Genomic DNA, 20,480 nt, shown 5'->3' on the forward strand with positions numbered 1-20,480 from the left:
AAAGAAAATAACCAACTTTTTACTCAATACATTTTTCCTGACACCCAAAAGTATTCGTTACATTTTGAATGCTTAGCAGGACAGGAAAATTGTCCAATTCATGCACTTATCAAGAGAACATCCCTGCTCATCTACTGCCTCTGATCTGGAGGACTCACTAAACACACATGCTTTGTTTGTAAACGATGTCTGAGTGTTGGAGTGTGTCCGACTAAAAAAATAAATGGTGCCGTCTGGTTTGCTTAATATAAGGAATTAGAAATTATAATTTTACTTTTGATACTTAAGTATATTTAAAACCAAATACTTTTAGACTATTATTCAAGTAGTATTTTACTTGGTGACTTTCACTCGAGTCATTTTCTATTAAGATATTTTTTACTAAAGTACGATGTTTGGGTACTTTTTCCAACACTGCTATCATGTAACATGACCAAGATTTGAACCTTTATTTAAAGTCTTTTACAGAAATTAGAATTACACCAAAAATGAAAACAAAGGTCTGAGGATGGTACTGGAACAATTTACATAAAAAGGGGTCAGTTGGAAAAAAAGCTTTGAAGAAAAGGTTCAAATCCAGGTCATGTGACATGATTGCCCAAAACACAGGACTCTATGACATCATGACTTGGCATGTTCAAAGACCCTGCTTTAACAGATGAAATACTCAGCAGACAGGGCTATCAAGCACACATATCAAAACCATATTAGCAGTACCATTGGTAGACAATAAAACAAGTCCTTTACTAACATGACAGCATGCAACAAGGAAACATAGATCTTTATGATGATACAGGAAACCTTTGTGTTTAAAGGAAAATATTGATTTGAACATAAAAGATTAAGTGCTTTGCGTCATAAAATGACATTGAGAAAAGCTCTAAATGGACTGTAAATCAAATAGTAAAGGGAGTTGGTATTTTTTCTACTCTTCATTGTAGTTATGAAGTATCTTCTCAACCAGTATTTTATGTATAGAAACAAACACAATATCAGTCATCATTGAACAATCAAAAAGGCACCCTGGCCTGAACTTAAAGAAAATCACAATGGCAAGGAGTGAAATCCAATAGAATTTCATATAAACATAAAATGTCTACCAAGTCATGTCTGTCTTTGAAAACATTCATGAAGTCAAATGTGATGCACACACGTCATAATATTCTATGGAGACATTACAGAGAATACAACTACCACAACAAATCACTCTTCTCTTCTGCAAGAACATCCGATTATCCTGTGTGTTCATTCATTGTGATGCTCAACATTATACGGACAAAGGCTACGATGTCAGCCCTGCAGAAGAGGAAGCAGACATGTTAGGATTTAGATGTGAGCTTCAGCATTATGTCTAAGGACAAAAAGTGGAAAGTAACATGTACACACACATACAAATCCATCAATGTAATTGATTCCATCATCATCTCCCTGATATCAGGGTCATTAATTACAGAGCTGCTGATTATCATATCAAAATAATCTCTGGCATATTATGCCACTTGACATCTAGTCTATTCAGGCTGATTAAAAGAGTCTGAAGACACACCTCTGTCTCATTATTTATTACAACCAATTAAAATGTTGCCACAGAAAAGAAATAACATTTTGCCTGACATTAACTACTCATTCCCCCAAAATAAATGATAAGCAGTCCAGTTAACACCACAAAGTAGCTAATCCATACATACAGAGAAAGAGATCGACAAAAGAGAGAAAGAGCGAGTGTTTGAGCATTTGAGAAAGAGATTACATTTTATTAACGATGAGACACCTCCATGGGGGCATAATCATGAGATGCTTCGCAGACATGGGACCAGAATTACATGAAGCAAATCATTACTTGAACCCTCTATCACCAGAGCCTCCCAGGACCAATCCAAAGCTTAAAAGGACCAGCAGTTCAGGGGCAAAGAATGGAATTTTCTACACCATTGTCCTGTTTTCTGCTAAGGGGGGCTTCCATGTCTCTAAGAACACACTCCAGTCTTCAACTTTCCCTCGTGTCACAGGACATGACAGTAGTCTTCTGCCCCGTTTCCCCCCACCTTGTCCTCCTCCAGTAGAGTACCCCTGTCATCCAGATTAGTCCCAGAACTGATATTTGAACTATGACCTAATGAACTCATGTGTGTCCCTTATCAGTCCCTTAGTAGTTCAGAGCCATCTGTACATGTGGGCACTGCTTTGGCAGCCGCTTCTGAAAGACAGAAATAAAGACTGTCATTTTTACACAACATTATTCACCATTAGCTGATGGCATAACATCAGCTGATCTTACTGTAAATTGCATTGTTACTCTCTTTATAAAGCCACTATGCAAAACACAACCATCATTACATGAATATAAAATGTATTTCCACATGTCTCCTCAAAATATAAATATTAATTATTATATAAATTATTGATTGAGGAACAATTTTCTGAGGAATGTGGCTATTTTTCTTGATTGTTGTTGTACTGATCTGATTTTGATTAAATTGTGTCTCATGAATTGCATATCCAACTGCCCCGAGACACCCTTGGAGAGTTGTATCATGGCTAGGGGTCAACCATTATTGACAACGACCCTGGAGCAATTCAATCAAATAAAATGTTATATGTCACATGTGCTGAATACAACAGGTGTAGACCTTACAGTGAAACACTTACTTACAAGCCCTTAACCAATAATGCAGTAAAAAAAATAATAAAAAAATAATAATAATAATAATTAAAGAGCAGCAGTAAATAACAATATCGGGGCTGTATACAGGGGGTACCGGTACAGAGTCAATGTCAATGTGCAGGGGCACCGGTGTCGAGGAAATTGAGGTAATATGTACATGTAGGTAGAGTTACTAGTGACTACGCATAGATAATAACAGAGAGTAGCAGCAGCATTCCCGGGAGGGGGGGGGGGGGGTAATGCAAATAGTCTGGGTAGCCATTTGATTAGCTGTTCAGGAGTCTTATGGCTTGGGGGTAGAAGCTATTTAGGAGTCTCTTGGACCTAGACTTGGCGCTCCGGTACCGCTTGCCTTGTAGTAGTAGAGAGAACAGTCTATGACTAGGGTGGCTGGAGTCTTTGACAACCTTTAGGGCCCTCCTCTGACGCCGCCTGGTATAGAGGTCCTGAATAACTGTAAGCTTGGCCCTGGTGATGTACTGGGCCGTACGCACTACCCTCCCTAGTGCCTTGCGGTCGGAGGCCGAGCAGTTGTCCTACCAGGCAGTGGTGCAACCCGTCAGGATGCTCTCAATGGTACAGCTGTAAAAACTGAGGACTGAGGACCCATGCCAAATCTTTTCAGACTCCTGAGGGGGAATAGGTTTTGTTGTGCCCTCTTCACAGCCGTCTTGGTGTGCTTGGACTGTGGTAGTTTGTTGGTGATGTGGACGCCAAGGAACTTGAAGCTCTCAAACTGCTTAACAGCCCCGTCGATGAGAATGGGGCATGCTCGGTCCTCCTTTTCCTGTAGTCCACAATGACCTCCGCCCTATAGGCTGTCTCATCGTTGTCCGTGATCAAGCCTACCACTATTGTGTCATCGGCAAACTTGATGGTGTTGGAGTCGTGCCTGGCCATGCAGTCATGAGGGAACAGGAAGTATAGGAGGGGGCTGAGCACGCACCCCCGAGGGGCCCCCGTTTTGATGATCAGCGTGGCGGATGTGTTGTTATCTACCCTTACCACCTGAGGGCGGCCCGTCAGGAAGTTCAGGATCCAGAGGGAGGATTGCAGAGGGAGTCCCAGGGTCCTGAGCTTAGTGATGAGATTTGAGGGCACTATGGTGTTGAACGCTGAGCTGTAGTCAATTAACAGCATTCTCTCATAAGCGTTCCTTTTGTCCAGGTGGGAAAGGGCAGTGTGGAGTACAATAGAGATTGCATCATCTGTGGATCTGTTGGTGCAGTATGCAAATTGGTCATTGGCAAACTTCAGACAGGCCTGGACATGCGCTGGCTTGAGCAGGGGGGCCTTGCGTGCGCTGCAGGATTTTAATCCATGATGGCGTAGTGTGTTACTAATGGTTTTCTTTGAGACTGTGGTCCCAGCTCTCTTCAGGTCATTGACCAGGTCCTGCCGTGTAGTTCTGAGCTGATCCCTCACTTTCCTCATGATCATTGATGCCCCACGAGGTGAGATCTTGCATGGAGCCCCAGACTGAGGGTGATTGACCGTCATCTTGAACTTCTTCCCTTTTCTAATAATTGCGCCAACAGTTGTTGCCTTCTCACCAAGCTGCTTGCCTATTGTCCTGTAGCCCATCCCAGCCTTGTGCAAGTCTACAATTGTATCCCTGATGTCCTTACACAGCTCTCTGGTCTTGACCATTGTGGAGAGGTTGGAGTCTGTTTGATTGAGTGTGTGGACAGGTGTCTTTTATACAGGTAACAAGTTCAAACAGGTGCAGTTAATCCAGGTAATGAGTGGAGAACAGGAGGGATTCTTAAAGAAAAACTAACAGATCTGTGAGAGCTGGAATTCTTACTGGTTGGTAGGTGATCAAATACTTATGTCATGCAATAAAATGCAAATTAATTACTTAAAAATCATAATGTGATTTTCTGGATTTTTGTTTTAGATTCTGTCTCTCACAGCTGAAGAGTACCTATGACAAAAATTACAGACCTCTACATGCTTTGTAAGTAGGAAAACCTGCAAAATCGGCAGTGTATCAAATACTTGTTCTCCCCACTGTACGTGCTTTCAGCTCATTCCATTTATTTTCCAATGATTGAACATTAGCTAGCAGGACAGAAGGCAAGGGCAGATTAGCCTCTCGTTGCCTGATCCTCACAAGGCACCCTGATCTTATTCCACAAAATCTCAGTTTCCTTCTCCAGGGAATCCCAGGAAGCTGGGCCTGGTCGGGTGTCTGTAGTAGTATATCCCTCCCGTCCGACTCATTGAAGAACTCTCGTCCAGTTTGAGGTGAGTAATCTCAGTTCTGATGACCAGAAGCTATTTTCGGTCATAAGAGACGGAAGCAGCAACATTATGTACAAAACAAGTTACGAACAACGCAAAACAAATAATAGCATGGTTGGTTAAGAGCTGATAACACTGCAGCCCTAACCTCCTGCGCCAATTAGGGTTAAATGCCTTGCTCAAGGGCAGATTAAACGATAGTTGGCTCTGGGATTCAACCTAAGTGAATAAATCAACCTTTTGGTTACTGGCCCAACACAAACCGCTAGGCTACCTGCTGCCCTCTGCAAGACTACCTGCCCACCCTCATGACCCCTGACCTCTGTCCTTCCTCTCCTGGGTCTCCTCGGCGGCCGTCTTGTCAGCTCTGAAGAAGATCCGAGCGCTGCTCAAGGAGAAGTGTAGCAGTTCAAACTCCTGTAGGAGACAGAGACAGGGCATTACTGATTGATTGGTTGGTTGGATTGATTATTTCAGTGTCTACACACAAAGATGCCAAGCTCATATTCCCCTCCTCTCCTTTTGCAGTAGTAGGTAGGATACCCATTCCCCATAATCACTGGTCCAGGATCAGATATTGTCAAACCCTCATGATGGTCAAGGCTAGGACTTGACGTTGAATAATCTAACCCTAGATCGGAGGTCAGTGGTCAGCCATGTACCTGCAGGTAGATGTCTAGTCTCTTCTGGGTGAGGTTCATTGTCTGCAGGAGCTTCTCATCCTGACTGGTGGCCTGGACATTCTGCTCCTTCACCACAGCACTCATCTCCTTCATGTACTTCTCCCTGACTGCCTGGAACCAGTGGAGGGAGTCAAACTCCAAGTACTGGTCCAGCAGCTTAAGGATGTAGGCCACACCTGGGGCAGGAGAGTGGAGAGGAGAGGGAGGGTTAGGAGGGAGAGGAAGGGGTAGGAGGGAGAGGTAGGAAGGAGATGGGGGATGGGGAGGAGAGGGAGGGAGAGGGAGGGGTAGGAGGGAGAGGGTGGAAGGAGAAAGAGCAGAGGAGAAGAGGGGAGAAAAGGAAGGGAGAGAGACGAGGTGAGAGTGAGAACAACGATCAGTGAAAATCAACAACTAATGTGAAAGTTATCCTACTACATACAGTGATCTGTGAAAGATCATACCACACTGACTCACCCATGGCAAAGCCATCATCTGTGAAGGCTGCCCCTCCTTTGTTCTTCTTGTTGAGTTTCTCCTTGCAGCCAATGGAGTGCTCCACAAAATTCACCGTCTGAAGGAGAGAAAAGGAAAGGTTGTATAAGAGAAGGTATCTGCAGCTTCAGAACAGAAAGTTAGATGGACAGTGAGAGAACGAGAGATAAACAGATACACATAAAGGAGAGAAGGATGGACAGACTGCTCACAGAGATGGGCGAATGTCTGAAAGACAGATGAAGTGCTCAGACATGAGTGGGTGAAAGAGATGAAGAGAGAGAGAGGAGTGAAAGAGATGAATAGAGAGAGGAGTGAAAGGACACACCAGAGGAGGTACGATCATGTAGAAGTTTCTCAGGTGCATGTTCTTGATGCTGCGGAACTCGGGGGCGAACACTCCCACCAGCATCTTGAAGTACTCTGTCCCCTCGGCAGAGTTACTGGTCAGATCCCCCAGCACAGAGTCCAGCAGGCTGAGAGGAAGACACATTCAGAAGAGGTAAGAACACTTTATTTAGCCCATAGAGAGCAATTGTTTTGGTTAAAGCTGTGTGAATTGAAATACATCATCAGGAGCACACAAGCATACCTGGCAGCTTTCTGGGTCTCCTCTGAAAGCCCCTCCTCCTTCACCAGCTCCTCAAAGTTCACTATATCCTCCAGGTCAGGGACAAACCTGGGAAACACAGAATACACAAGTGGGTTTATGGTTCACCATTTACTATAGAACTAGGTTACCCACAACCCCCTTTACATACTACATCTCCAAAAACGGCATTACCCATAACTCTTACAGCACTAAATCTCCAAGCTTGGAACAAACCTGGGAAACACAGTGTAGAACATTCCATATCTTAAAAATACTAGTTATAAATACTATCAATGCCCTGTGTCTGGTACCTGATGGCGCTGCTGCAACAGTGAAGTCCTCCAGAGCGGATCATGCGCACGTAGCCCATGGCATTACCGATCTGGCTAATCAGCTGTCTAAACTGGTCCAGGTAACTCTGCCCATCTGGGGTGATGCCAAGCTTCCTGATGCCACGGTTAAACTTCTCTGCCCTCTCAAACGGGTACTAGATCAAACATAACACATGGCAATACAGTCAGAGGAAATGTCAGACTGGGAGCAACACTCCCGTTTGTTTTTAAAACCGGAGCCTTTTATGACTAGTTCTTCAATTCCCTATAAGCTAAAGGGAAAGACCGGTCATGAATGTATGACTTCACAACAGATTTTTCCACACAACTGAAGAGGTGAAGTGAGCCCCGTTACCTTCTGGTCTGACTGGTCTTTGGTCTCCCTGAAGAAGCGGATGTCTTTGATGAGTCTGGACTTTATGTGCTCGTCGTACATGAACTGACTGAAGATGTAGAACTTCTTCCTCAGAAACTGGTAGGTGAAGTTGACCGTGGTGTTCATGATGCCTGTGCCGTGTGTGCGGATGGAGTTGGCGATGTGGCGGATGTTGATGGTGTTTAGGTGCTTGTTGTTGCTCGTCTTCTCAATGAAGATCTGAGGGACAGGCAGACTGGTGAGACAGACCGGTGAGACAGACAGAACAGATAGGACTGAGAGACAGAGCCAGAGCTTACCTGGTTGTTGAGGTTGTAGAGATAGCGGGATACAAACACATGGATGTTCCTCATGATCTCCAACACATCCAGTCCCTGGCCAGAGCAAAAGGACACTTAGGCCAGGATTCAATCAAATAGCGCTGTGTCGACTATTCGCCATTGTTAGATTCTGGGTTAAACTTGGAACATTGTTATACTCAGCAGTATAGTATCTGAGGAGTGAAAGAGACTGTTTTTTACATCAGAAGTTAATGGTTATCTGTAGGAGCCAGATGGCTTTGGAATGTGTTGGGTGGATGGGAGGAAGTCACAGGGTTGCTAGAGGGGATACGGGTGGAGATCTTTGGATAAGGCATCAAGGGGGTTGAGGTCAGGTCAGATTCCCTTATGGGAGAAACAATGGTTAATAACCCTATCACTTTGTCTTCCTGTCGAACCATAAAAGATGTAAGGATTGGAGAGAAGGAGAAGAGCTTAAATTGGAGTAATATACTTGTGGTGGTGGAAACATGTTTTGTCTGAATGCAGCTGTATTGACCCTCTGGGAAGAATTAGACTTGGTTCAGCTTTCATAATGTCCGCTGAGTGTTTCATTCTGAGATTTCGAACCTAACACCATTTAAAAGGTAATTTCCCGATTGAGCCGACAGCCTAGGTAGCTTTTACCATGAATACAGTCTCCGGCGAATGCGGGAACATTGCATTTAAAGGGTGCATAGCCAGAAAAGCCACTCGGATTGAATCCTGGCTTCAGCAGACTTCATCAAATATTACACACACACACACACACCTGTTCAAGGGTCTGGCTGGGTAGATGTGCCTCTGTCATCATGAGTCCGTAGCGCTGTGTTGCCAGGTTCCTCATCTCGCTGTAGGTGGCCCAGTCATGCAGAGCCACTGTGGTTAGGTTATAGAACGTCTTATCCAGGTAGTGAGTCACATAGGCTGTGAGGACGACACACACACGGTGAGACATACTCTGAGACAAAGACACACAAATATGCATAGAATAGACTGAACACACATCTTGGTAAAGGACTTGCAAAACCACGCACCCACCACACACACCACAGTGCTGTATTCCAGGGGCCCATCCAGTGCAGTGTGTAGCTACCTTTAATGTGTATGAAGCGATTGAAGAAGCGGATGGGTTTGAGGTAGAAGAAGTGGGCCAAGTCCTTCATGCCCACCTTGAAGGGGTTCCTGTCGTCCAGCTTCAGGTGTGTGTGGACAGACAGACGCAGGTCCTTCTCTATCTCTTTACACAGCTTGTCCAACAGATGCTGAGAGGAGAAAGGGATGAAGGGAGGGAGGTGGAGGGTGAGATTTATACAGGGAATAGATATACAGGACCAGTCAAAGGTTTGGACACACCTACTCATTTAAGGGGTTTCTTTATTTTACTATTTTCTACATTGTAGAAAAATAGTGAAGACATCAAAACTATGAAATAACACATGAATCATGTAGAAACCATGTTTCTGTTACTTGAACTCTGTGAAGTATTTGTTTGGGCTGCAGTCTGAGGTGCAGTTATTCTAATGAACTTATCCTCTGCAGCAGAGGTAACTCTGAGTCTTCCTTTCCTGTGGCAGGTCTCATGAGAGCCAGTTTCATCATAGTTGCTTGATGGTGGAAAGCTGTCATCAAGGCAAAGGGTGGCTACTTTGAAAAAACTCAAATATATAATATATTTGGATTTGTTTAACACTTTTTTTGGTTTTTACATGATTCATGTGTTATTTCATAGTTTTGATGTCTTCACTATTATTCTACAATGTAGAAAATAGTACAAATAAAGAAAGAAAAAAACAGGAATGAGTAGATGTGTCCAAACTTTTGACTGGTACTGTATAATTCATTCATATACAGTGCCTTGCGAAAGTATTCGGCCCCCTTGAACTTTGCGACCTTTTGCCACATTTCAGGCTTCAAACAAAGATATAAAACTGTATTTTTTAGTGAAGAATCAACAACAAGTGGGACACAATCATGAAGTGGAATGACATTTATTGGATATTTCAAACTTTTTTAACAAATCAAAAACTGAAAAATTGGGCGTGCACAATTATTCAGCCCCTTTACTTTCAGTGCAGCAAACTCTCTCCAGAAGTTCAGTGAGGATCTCTGAATGATCCAATGTTGACCTAAATGACTAATGATGATAAATACAATCCACCAGTGTGTAATCAAGTCTCCGTATAAATGCACCTGCACTGTGATAGTCTCAGAGGTCCGTTAAAAGCGCAGAGAGCATCATGAAGAACAAGGAACACACCAGGCAGGTCCGAGATACTGTTGTGAAGAAGTTTAAAGCCGGATTTGGATACAAAAAGATTTCCCAAGCTTTAAACATTGAAGAAAAATTGAAGCAACTCGATTGAGATGCTGTGGCATGACCTCGAGAGCGGTTCACACCAGACATCCCAAGAACATTGTTGAACTGAAACAGTTTTGTAAAGAGGAATGGTCCAAAATTCCTCCTGACCGTTGTGCAGGTCTGATCCGCAACTACAGAAAACATTTGGATGAGGTTATTGCTGCCAAAGGATGGTCAACCAGTTATTAAATCCAAGGGTTCAAATACTTTTTGCATCCTGCACTGTGAATGTTTACACAGTGTGTTCAATAAAGACATTAAAATGTATAATTGTTTGTGTGTTCTTAGTTTAAGCAGACTGAGTTTGTCTATTGTTGTGACTTCGATGAAGGTAAGATCACATTTTATGACCAATTTATGCAGAAATCCAGGTAATTACAATTGCCACTGTGTGTGTATGTATATATATATTTTTTAAAAGCTACCTCTCCTCAGTTGCTTCTCCCTCCCTCTTCCCTCCTCACCTCATTGAACACCTCCATGATCTCTGTGTCGTAGCTCTCCAGTAGCTGGTCACATGACTCCATGTGTTTGGCGTGAAGCATGGTGGGTACGCTGTCCCTCAGGGCGCTGAACATGTACTGCACGAGCCAATCATAAACAGTCACAGGTAGGAGTGACAGCAGGACCGGCGAAACATATCCAACGACCAGGATAAGGGACAGCCAAGGGGACCAATCAATGCATCAAAAGTGACAACAGGAACCAATGAGAAGCAGAACAGCGAGCTACATATTGGTAGAGAAGTGCTGGCAGTTGATAATGTTTATGGGTAGTATGTTATGAAAGTGAGAGTAAGGATATCGCTTGAAGCTGAGAGAATAGAGGTGTGTTCAGTGCTTACGTGTATCCGTGCAGCATCGACAGCGTGGTCATACACATCATCCAGGTAGATGGGAAATACAGCTCTGTGCCAGTACAGGAAACTACAGTCACACTGGACCTTCACCCTGATCAGAGAACAGTGATATATTAGATACCGGTACATCACATTCATATACTTACGTTTATCAAAAACAGTTTTCCTGGGTTTTTAAGTTTGCTTAAATAGAACTGAAGACGTGTGTTAGGTCCTATAGCTAATGCCTAGGCATTATCGGGCAGTGTGTTCCCCTCACCTCTCCTTGAGCTCACTGATCAGGTCCAGCTTCTTTAGCACCAACTGCAGCGGGAGCAGCTCCTCGTCTTTGAAGGTTTTCTGGAAGAAGTTACCATTGCAACATAACCTTCAGTTCACGTAAATATTTTCACCAAATTCCCAGTTGGAAGAATCCTGGATTTTCTGCTCATTCCCTCCGGATTCTAGGAATATTCTAACTGGGATTCTTGGAAACCCTGGAAATTTGTAGAAAATTACCAGCATTTTGCAACCCTAGGCAGCAGAAACTTGAATAATGGTCATACCATCTGTGTTCCCACACTGAGCGCCAGAGAGACCACTAGGCGGCGCTCTTTAGTGCTGGGCCCATTGAGAGCGTTCTCTGCCATCACCAGAGATGACAGCACATCCAGTCGCTGCTCGCTATACTTCTTGTCAGAGATCACCCTTTTCTACAGAAGAGAAACATATTCAAACTGATGGGAGAAATGATAGAAATGTGTTTCTTTGTCAGATGTGAATGAGGTGTATAAATGTTGCATTTCTGTAATCTACTGCGTGTAAATTGAATTTCCCTACACAAAAAAAGATCCCGAACTGAGATGAGAGTAGTATTTACCTTAGCGGTGCCAATGGAGTTGAGGGCCTGGGACTGCAGGTGCTGGGTTATGTGGGAGACGGAGTCAGCCACCACCATGGACCGCCTGTGGAACGTGTGCTCCACTGCCTGACCAGGGAGGAAGTGACATCACACCTCATTAAACTGTCGTGTTTGATACATTCACAATGTTTCATCTACAATTATTTATCACAATGCACAACAAATTAGCACACACACCTTGAGCAGCTCGACCAGTCTACAGAGGGCTTTGACGGAGGCCTTGGTCATGGGTCTCTGCATGGACATGTACAGGTTCATGGTAGTCTTAATGATGGTGCCGATACTGTAGGCATACAGGATACCCTGCAGGGGAGACATGGAAAATAATATATGACATAAAATCATCCCCCTGGTAACGTTTGAGCAGTTTCTGAATGGCTAGTTAATAACGTCAGTCCACACCTGCACAAAGACGTTACATCTGCTACTAAGGTCCTCTGACAGCTTGTCGTTGCGCTGCTCCTTCGACGAGATGGCCTCCATTTTCATCATCCAGGACGTCACAAACACATAGTAAGACTGAACATCCCTGACAGGGAGAGATAAATCCTACATGTACATTACCAGTTAAAAGTAACTCATTCAAGGGTTTTTCTTTATTTGACTATTTTCTATATTGTAGAATAAAAGTGAAAACATCAAAACTATAAAATAATACATATGGAATTATGAAGTAACCAAAAACAGTTAAAATAAAAATAAAAAATGTGTTCAACAAATCAAAATATATTTCATATTTGAGATGCTTCAAAGAAGCCACCCTTTGCCTTGATGACAGCTTTGCACACTCTTGGCATTCTCTCAACCAGCTTCATGAGGTAGTCACCTGGAATGCTTTTCCAACAGTATTGAAGGAGTTCCCATATATGCTGGGCACTTGTTGGCTGCTTTTCCTTCACTCTGCGGTACAACTCATCCCAAACCATCTCAATTGGGTTGAGGTCGGATGATTGTGGAGGCTAGGTCATCTGATGCAGCACTCCATCACTCTCCTTATTGTTCAAATAGCCCTTACTGTCTGGAGGTGTGTGTTGGGTCATTGTCCTGTGGAAAAACAAATGATCGTCCCACTAAGCGCAAACCAGATGGGATGGCGTATCACTGCAGAATGCTGTGGTAGCCATGCTGGTTAAGTGTGCCTTCAATTCTAAATAAATCACAGACAGTGTCACCAGCAAAGCACCCCAACACCACCTCCTCCATGCTTCATGGTGGGAACCACACATGCGGAGATCATCCGTTCACCTACTCTGCGTCTCACAAAGACACAGCGTTTGGAACCAAAAATCTCAAATTTGGACTCATCAGACCAAAGGACAGATTTCCTGCGATCTAATGTCCATTGCTCGTGTTTCTTGGCCCAAGCAAGTCTCTTCTTATCATTTGTGTCCTTTAGTAGTGGTTTCTTTGCAGCAATTCGACCATGAAGCACTGATTCACGCGGTCTACTCTGAACAGTTGATGTTGAGATGTGTCTGTTACTTGAACTCTATGAAGCATTATTTGGGCTGCAATCTGATGTGCAGTTAATTGCCGATTTCTGAGGCTGGTAACTCATATGAATTTCTCCTCTGCAGCAAATCAAACTTTATTTGTCACGTGTGCCGAACATAACAAGCGTAGACCTTACCATGAAATGCTTACTTACAAGTCCTTAACCAACAGTGCAGTTCAATAAATAAGGTAACTCAAGCACAGGTAACTCTGGGACCTTTCCTGTGGCGGTCCTCATGAGAGCCAGTTTCATCATAGCGCTTGATGGTTTTTGCAACTGCACTTGAAGAAACTTTCAAAGTTCTTGAAATTTTCCAGATTGACTGACCTTCATGTCTTAAAGTAATGATGGACTGTCGTTTCTCTTTGCTTATTTGAGCTGTTCTTGCCATAATATGGACTTGGTCTTTTACCAAACAGGGCTATCTTCTGTATACCCCCACTACCTTATCACAAAACAACTGATTGGCTCAAACTCATTAAGGAAAGAAATTCCACAAATGTACTTTTAACAAGGCACACCTGTTAATTGAAATGCATTCCAGGTGACTACCTCATGAAGCTGGATGAGAGAATGACAAGAGTGTGCAAAGCTGTCATCAAGGCAAAGGGTGGCTTCTTTGAAGAATCTCAAATTTAAAAAAAAGTTTTAGATTTGTTTAAAACTTTATTTGGTTACTACATGATTCCATATATGTTATTTCATAGTTGATGTCTTCACTATTATTCCACGATGTAGAAATTAGACAAAATAAAGAAAAACCCTGGTTCCAACTTTGACTGGTACTGTATATGTTAACTCAGAGGACACAGGAAACAGACTATGACTCCCCTCATGTTCAACTGTTATCTAGGGTTTAAAGCAAAACAAATATTGTAAATGTGATGGATTGCCTGATGGACCTACTTGGTGAGAGTCTGTGCTCTCTGCTGCAGATATGCGTCTCTCTGTGCTCTAACGCTCTGAACACTCTTCTTGTCCATAAGCTTGGCTGCAGCCGGGACCTTGGCCATGAGGAAGGTGTCAGGGAACCAGATGATGTTAGACGTCAGAGTCACTGCAGGCACCTGAGGGGAGAGGATGAGAAGGGAGAGAGAGGATGAGAAGGGAGAGAGCGGGAGAGGATGAGAAGGGAGAGAGCGGGAAAGGATGAGAAGGGAGAGAGCGGGAAAGGATGAGAAGGGAGAGAGCGGGAAAGGATGAGAAGGGAGAGAGCGGGAAAGGATGAGAAGGGAGAGAGCGGGAAAGGATGATAAGGGAGAGAGCGGGAAAGGATGAGAAGGGAGAGAGCGGGAAAGGATGAGAAGGGAGAGAGCGGGAAAGGATGAGAAGGGAGAGAGCGGGAAAGATGTGAGAGGGAGAGAAAGGAGAAAGGATTGAGAAGGGTTAAACCACCTCACTCCCACAAGATAAAAATACCTAACAAAAATAAAACGCAACATGCAACAATTTCAAAGGTTTTACTGAGTTACAGTTCATATAAGGAAATCCGTTAATAGAAATCAATTCATTAGGCCCTAGTCTATGGATTTCACACAACTGGGAATACAGATATGGATCAGAAAACCAGTCCAGGCTGTTGATTGTGGCCTGTGGAATGTTGTCCCACTCCTCTTCAATGGCTGTGTGAAGTTGCTGGATATTGGCGGGAACTGGAACACTCTGTTGTACATGTCGATCCAGAGCATCTCAAACATGGTCAATGGGTAACATGCCTGGTGAGTATGCAGGTCATGGAAGAACTGGGACATTTTCAGCTTCCATGAATTATGTAAAGATCCTTGCGACATGGGGCAGTGCATTATCATGCTGAAACATGAGCTGATTGTGACGGATGACTGGCATGACGCCGAACTGTAGTCAGGTCAAGACCCTGGTGAGGACGACAAGCATGCAGATGAGCTTCCCTGAAACGGTTTCTGACAGTTTGTGCAGAAATTCTTTGGATGTGCAAACCCACAGTTTCATCAGCTGTCTGGGTGGCTCGTCACAGACCAAACTGCAGGTGAAGAAGCCGGATGTGGAGGTCCTGGGCTGGCGTAGTTTCACATGGTCTGCAGTTGTGAATGTAATGTTTATTTATTTAACAAGGCAAGTCAGTTATTTATAATGACAGCCTACCAGGGAACAGTGGGTTAAGTGCCTTGTTCAGGGGCAGAACGACAGATTTTTACCTTGTCAGCTCAGGGAATCGATCCAGTAACCTTTCGGTTACTGGCCCAACGCTCTAACCACTAGGCTAACTGCCGCGACATTCTTGCAGTCAGCATACCAATTACACACTCCCTCAATTTGAGACATCTGTGGCAAAATGTCAAATTTGAGATTGTCTTTTTATTGTCCTCAGCACAAGGTGCACCTGTGTAATGATCATGCTGTTTAATCAGCTTCTTGATATGCCACACCAGTCAGGTGGATAGATTATCTTTGCAAAGGAGAAATGCTCACCAACAGGGATGTAAACAAATTTGTCCAGAATAATTTGAGAGAAATACGCTTTTTGTGCTTATGGAACCTTTCTAGGATATTTTATTTCAACTCGTGAAACATGGGACCAACACTTTACATGTTGCATTTATATTTTAGTTCAGTGTAGAAAGAGGGGGAATCTAATCGCAACTACTATGATGTGTTGCTAATATGTCTATGTTGCGTTTATATTTTTGTTCAATGTATGTTCACACACAAATTCAACTACAGAACCTGAAGTCAAACACACACCTTTTTGCAGATGTCTAGCAGGGCTTTGTAGAGCTTCTTGTCGACAGTTCTGAAGATGTGAAAGTGAAGAACGTAAAGTCCACAGACCCCAGCATACTTATCCCTCTGGTCTATCTCTGAGGGCTCACCTAAAACAGACCCCAGACACACTAACTAAATATACACATCAGATTTCAAGCTTAATTTTCTGTCCAGTAAACAACGCTGAAATGTTTTGGACCAAAGAGACTGACCGATCTTTGACTCCACGTTGGTGAATATGGTGCGGATGTTGAGGGCAAACTCCTCAGCGAAGGCACTGTTTTTAGAGACAGACACTCCCTCTCCTGGGTCGTCAAACCTCTGCTCCACACACGCCTGGCCAACACACACAGACAGATGGGTGAGTTCAGGAGTAGTAGTCGTACCCCCTTTCAGCAAGGTGTTCAGAAACTAAATCTGAAACATTCATGCATATTCAAATAACATTTTATTTGTCACATGCGCCGAATACAACAGGTGTAGACCTTACAGTGAAATGCGTACTTACAAGCCCTTAACCAACAATGCAGTTTAAAGAAAAATAGGTATTAAGTAAAAATAGCAGTAGCGAGGCTATATACAAGGGGTACCAGTACAGAGTCAATGTGCGGGGGGCACAGGTTAGTCAAGGTAATATGTACATGTAGGCATATTGAATGAGACCCAAGTCACCTTCACCAGGAAGTGATGCCACCAACATGAAACCACTGAAGGGCGTACCCACCTGGAATATCATGCCGTCCAGCAGCTGTCCCTCTAGCTTAAAAAGCAGCTTCTCAAACGGCTTCAGCTTCTCCTCTGGGATGCCAAACTTCCCAGGGTTATGATGCACTGACTTCAGTAACCTAGGAAGGAAGAGGGACTAAATAAATGTATCTCCTTTATCTTTCTGTATATCATCATGCATCGGTGTGTTTGTACCTCTTGTACATCTTCCAGTGGTCTTTCAGGGTGCCGTGATTCTCCATGATCTCATCCAGAGTGAGCAGAACCACCAACAGCTCCCCCAGGTGCTCATACACTGTCTGAAAATGAACTCCTGACGACTCAATGATTTTTGTGACTCCCCTGAAAGATGAATAACAGCAACAACAAAAAATAAAGCTCCAGTAAATGTGTGTGTGTCTGTATGGGTGAGTGAGTGAGTGTCTGTATGGGTGAGTGAGTGTCTGTGTGAGTGTGTCTGTATGGGTGAGTGAGTGAGTGATTGTGTGTCTGCATGGGTGAGTGAGTGAGTGTCTGCATGGGTGAGTGAGTGAGTGTCTGCATGGGTGAGTGAGTGAGTGTCTGCATGGGTGAGTGAGTGAGTGTCTGCATGGGTGAGTGAGTGAGTGTCTGCATGGGTGAGTGTGTGAGTGTCTGCATGGGTGAGTGTGTGTAAGTCCAATCTGTAAGTCGCTCTGGATAAGAGCGTCTGCCAAATGACTTAAATGTAAATGTTAAATGTATGTGTGAGTGTCTGCATGGGTGAGTGTGTGAGTGTCTGCATGGGTGAGTGTGTGAGTGTCTGCATGGGTGAGTGTGTGAGTGTCTGCATGGGTGAGTGTGTATGTGCGTGTGTGTGTCTGCATGGGGGTGCATATGTGCTTCTCCACATGAGATTTGGTTCTGGGTGCCAAGATGAGTCCATGTCTTACTTGTTGCTGTTGTAGAGCGCCGCCAGCTGATGGACAACGTTGACCACCACCTCAAAGCACCGCGACACAAAACAGGACAGCTCCTACAGCAGAGAATGAAGAGGAGAAATTGGGAGATAAAGGGAGGGACATTCCTAGAACTACAATAAATCTCCCCTGGGTAATTCCTCAGTTTTACTCTCACTACTGACCTGAAAGAAGGAGATGAACCGGCCCATCTGAACCTGTGACTCTCCTTCAACCACACAGCTGTCTGACACTGGAACACACACACACACACACACACACACACACACACACTTAGACAAAAAATAACAATAATTCAATAAAGCTACATAAATCATAGATGATTACCTCCTTCACCATAGTACAGCAAGCCATTGTAAAACTTGATTTCACCCTACAGAGGGAGACAAAGGCATATACAATACAGTAAGTTGTGTATATCAAAAACTGTTGCAATGACTCGCTGCCAGACTTCCTGAAATATTTGCATGTGCAAACAACACACACAGTGTGCAATTAAAGTTGAACAAGACCTTTAATCAATGAAGAAACATCAAGCTTACCTCATACTTCAGCTTTTTAACCTCACTGCAGAGGGCTGCATACACTGTAATGACTTTGTTCAGAACCTGTGGAGAGCAAAGACCAAAGGAATATCAACTCCACACTTGTACATTTGAGTTGCAATCTTAGACCCGTTCCCTTCTTAGTAAAATTGCAAGACTTCATTATGATCTCTTGGATCACAGCCAGCAAATTCATAGCATTGTGCTGCTAGGGATTTACAATACTTCCCTAACATAATAACATACATGAAACAAATATATTTCTGGCTTAATGAACTTTTATTACAGTTTCATAATTCAAATGTCTGAGGAAAGTTTATCTTGGCTTCATTTACCTTGTTGTCAGTTTTAATCAGTTCCAACAACGAGGACTGTTCATATGGGAGAAGCTGAAAGAGGAAGAGTATCAAAAAATGGTTGTTTCATGTCCCCATAGAATCCACATAGAAGAATGGAGAATGGACATCGATAGAGCTGTCTGTTCTATTCATTCTATTATGGAGATCAACATCACTGAAGGTCACTTCATTCTAAGTCAACATGATCCCCAAGTCATGACACTGACTGCAGCCAAAACACGAGCACTGGAAAACTGGCCCAGACTCAGTTCCAGCAGGACAATGTCTCTGGAAAGTTAACCTGAATGAATGTCAGAATGAGAGAGGGAGAGATACCTTCAGGGCTATGGGGTCCAGGGTGAAGTCCCACACGTCTCCTATGGAGTCGTCGAGAGCGTCCTCAATGCCTTTCAGCTGAGAGGTGTACTCCTCCAGAAACTTCCCATAGTTCTTCTGCTGCACCTCCGTATGGATCTCTGGAGGGACAAACAGACAAGACATGATCATAAGATTAGCAGCCCAGCAATGTAAATCCGGAAGAAGGAGGATACACTTTGAATGCATTAGCTTTTATGTTACAGCACTACTGTGATGCCTGTTCTGTAGCCTCCTGTCAACTCAACTGTCAATCACATGAATGAATTGCTAGCTGATGCGGAGGTGAGAGTTATGAGTCTAAATTAGCTAGCTACGTGGCTAACATAATTGGTCGTTATTGCTTTTTTTAATGGGTCAAACGTGCACTATATCTTTCCTGAAAATCTAGCTGTGTGAGACAATGGTTACCTAGATAATGAATTCAACATGACAGCCATGACGGCCTGTTGCTGGCCAGTATTGTGCAACAACAACACTAGGATTAGCAAAACGTTTAAACCAACCATTGCAAAATATAATAATTAGCTAGCTAACTTCTGACATTTGACAGGCGCTTTGCCGTTATCGTCTGGTAAGAAAAAAACATTGCAGCTCAGGCAAAGCGAAGCTGGGCCAGACAACTTGCTAACGTAGATCGCTAGCCACTCAAGCTAATATGCCTGGCTTCAAGCCCATGAGAATTTCACCAGTAAGCAAATCACACTTTTCTATCCGGATAGTTAAAAAGCCAACTAAAAGCTACTTACTCGTAGACCCATCATCAAATCGATCGAATTCCCAGTCAGGAGAAATCGCCTCCACCGCCATCGCAGTGCGATTGCTCCACTGATGTTAGCGGTAACCGTTGGAGAAAGTGAATGTGAATCCCATGATTTGCCCCATGACTTCAGGGTGTTTATGGGTAATGTAGTTTTTACAAAATACTGTACAGGTGCAGAGTTTCTTAACCTGTACTGTCTTTGGTACAGGTGTGTTGGGGATGCTACTCAAATTGATATACACTGTGGTTATTCATGGACAATTACATATCCATACAACAATGAGAAATATGTTTTTTTTGTCCTAAATGTCTATCGCCTACTGTATTGTGTCATGATCATATTCCATAGATTATTTAACACAATGGTATGAGATTATTAGACCGACCAAAGATCCGTAGCCCCGGAGCGGTGGATGGGTAAAATCCCTGGGGAAGCCAAGCCAAGCCAGTAAAAAGTCATACTACAACCTATGTTGTGATATTTGAGTTGTTTGCTCTATAAGCCATTTGTTCATACTCCACCGTGATATACAATAAGGCTGTGGCAACAAAAAGGCAGGGGTCTACTAAGCTATATGGAATTGTTTTAACAAGGTCATACCAAGGATCATTTAGCTATTTTTTTTATATATATTTTTTTATTTATTATTTGATGAAACATTGAATTTGTCCTTACTGCTATTAGCCCATACAAACACATTGAATAACAGATTCACTACATGGAACAACAGATAGTCCCCCCAACTAATCTAATATTTATTTACATGT

General features: G+C 43.3%; 1 protein-coding gene across 3 annotated transcripts; it reads right to left on the minus strand.

The window, feature by feature from the left end:
• Positions 1-725: 725 nt before the first annotated feature.
• Positions 726-19,816, minus strand: washc4 (WASH complex subunit 4). Of its 3 annotated transcripts, none has more exons than XM_064989892.1 (30): positions 19,699-19,816; positions 18,911-19,050; positions 18,572-18,625; positions 18,234-18,299; positions 18,019-18,064; positions 17,856-17,923; positions 17,665-17,747; positions 16,949-17,095; positions 16,752-16,872; positions 16,240-16,363; positions 16,007-16,134; positions 14,192-14,352; positions 12,193-12,319; positions 11,968-12,093; positions 11,749-11,856; positions 11,435-11,581; positions 11,149-11,228; positions 10,875-10,980; positions 10,495-10,611; positions 8,765-8,933; positions 8,441-8,595; positions 7,669-7,743; positions 7,349-7,588; positions 6,973-7,148; positions 6,662-6,748; positions 6,398-6,545; positions 6,052-6,148; positions 5,575-5,771; positions 5,233-5,329; positions 726-2,197 (listed from the first exon to the last, which is right to left on the minus strand). In XM_064989892.1, the coding sequence occupies exons 1-30, from the start codon at positions 19,757-19,759 to the stop codon at positions 2,139-2,141; spliced, it is 3,510 nt and encodes a 1,169-aa protein (XP_064845964.1). In that variant the 5' UTR covers positions 19,760-19,816; the 3' UTR covers positions 726-2,138. The 3 variants fall into 3 exon arrangements, with proteins under 3 accessions (XP_064845964.1, XP_064845966.1, XP_064845965.1); XM_064989894.1 differs by having other exon boundaries at positions 5,217-5,329; XM_064989893.1 differs by having other exon boundaries at positions 5,209-5,329.
• Between the last annotated feature and the right edge of the window lie 664 nt (positions 19,817-20,480).

Source organism: Oncorhynchus masou, chromosome 15 (genome assembly GCF_036934945.1).
Source record: "Oncorhynchus masou masou isolate Uvic2021 chromosome 15, UVic_Omas_1.1, whole genome shotgun sequence".
NCBI classification, from domain to species: Eukaryota; Metazoa; Chordata; class Actinopteri; order Salmoniformes; family Salmonidae; genus Oncorhynchus; species Oncorhynchus masou.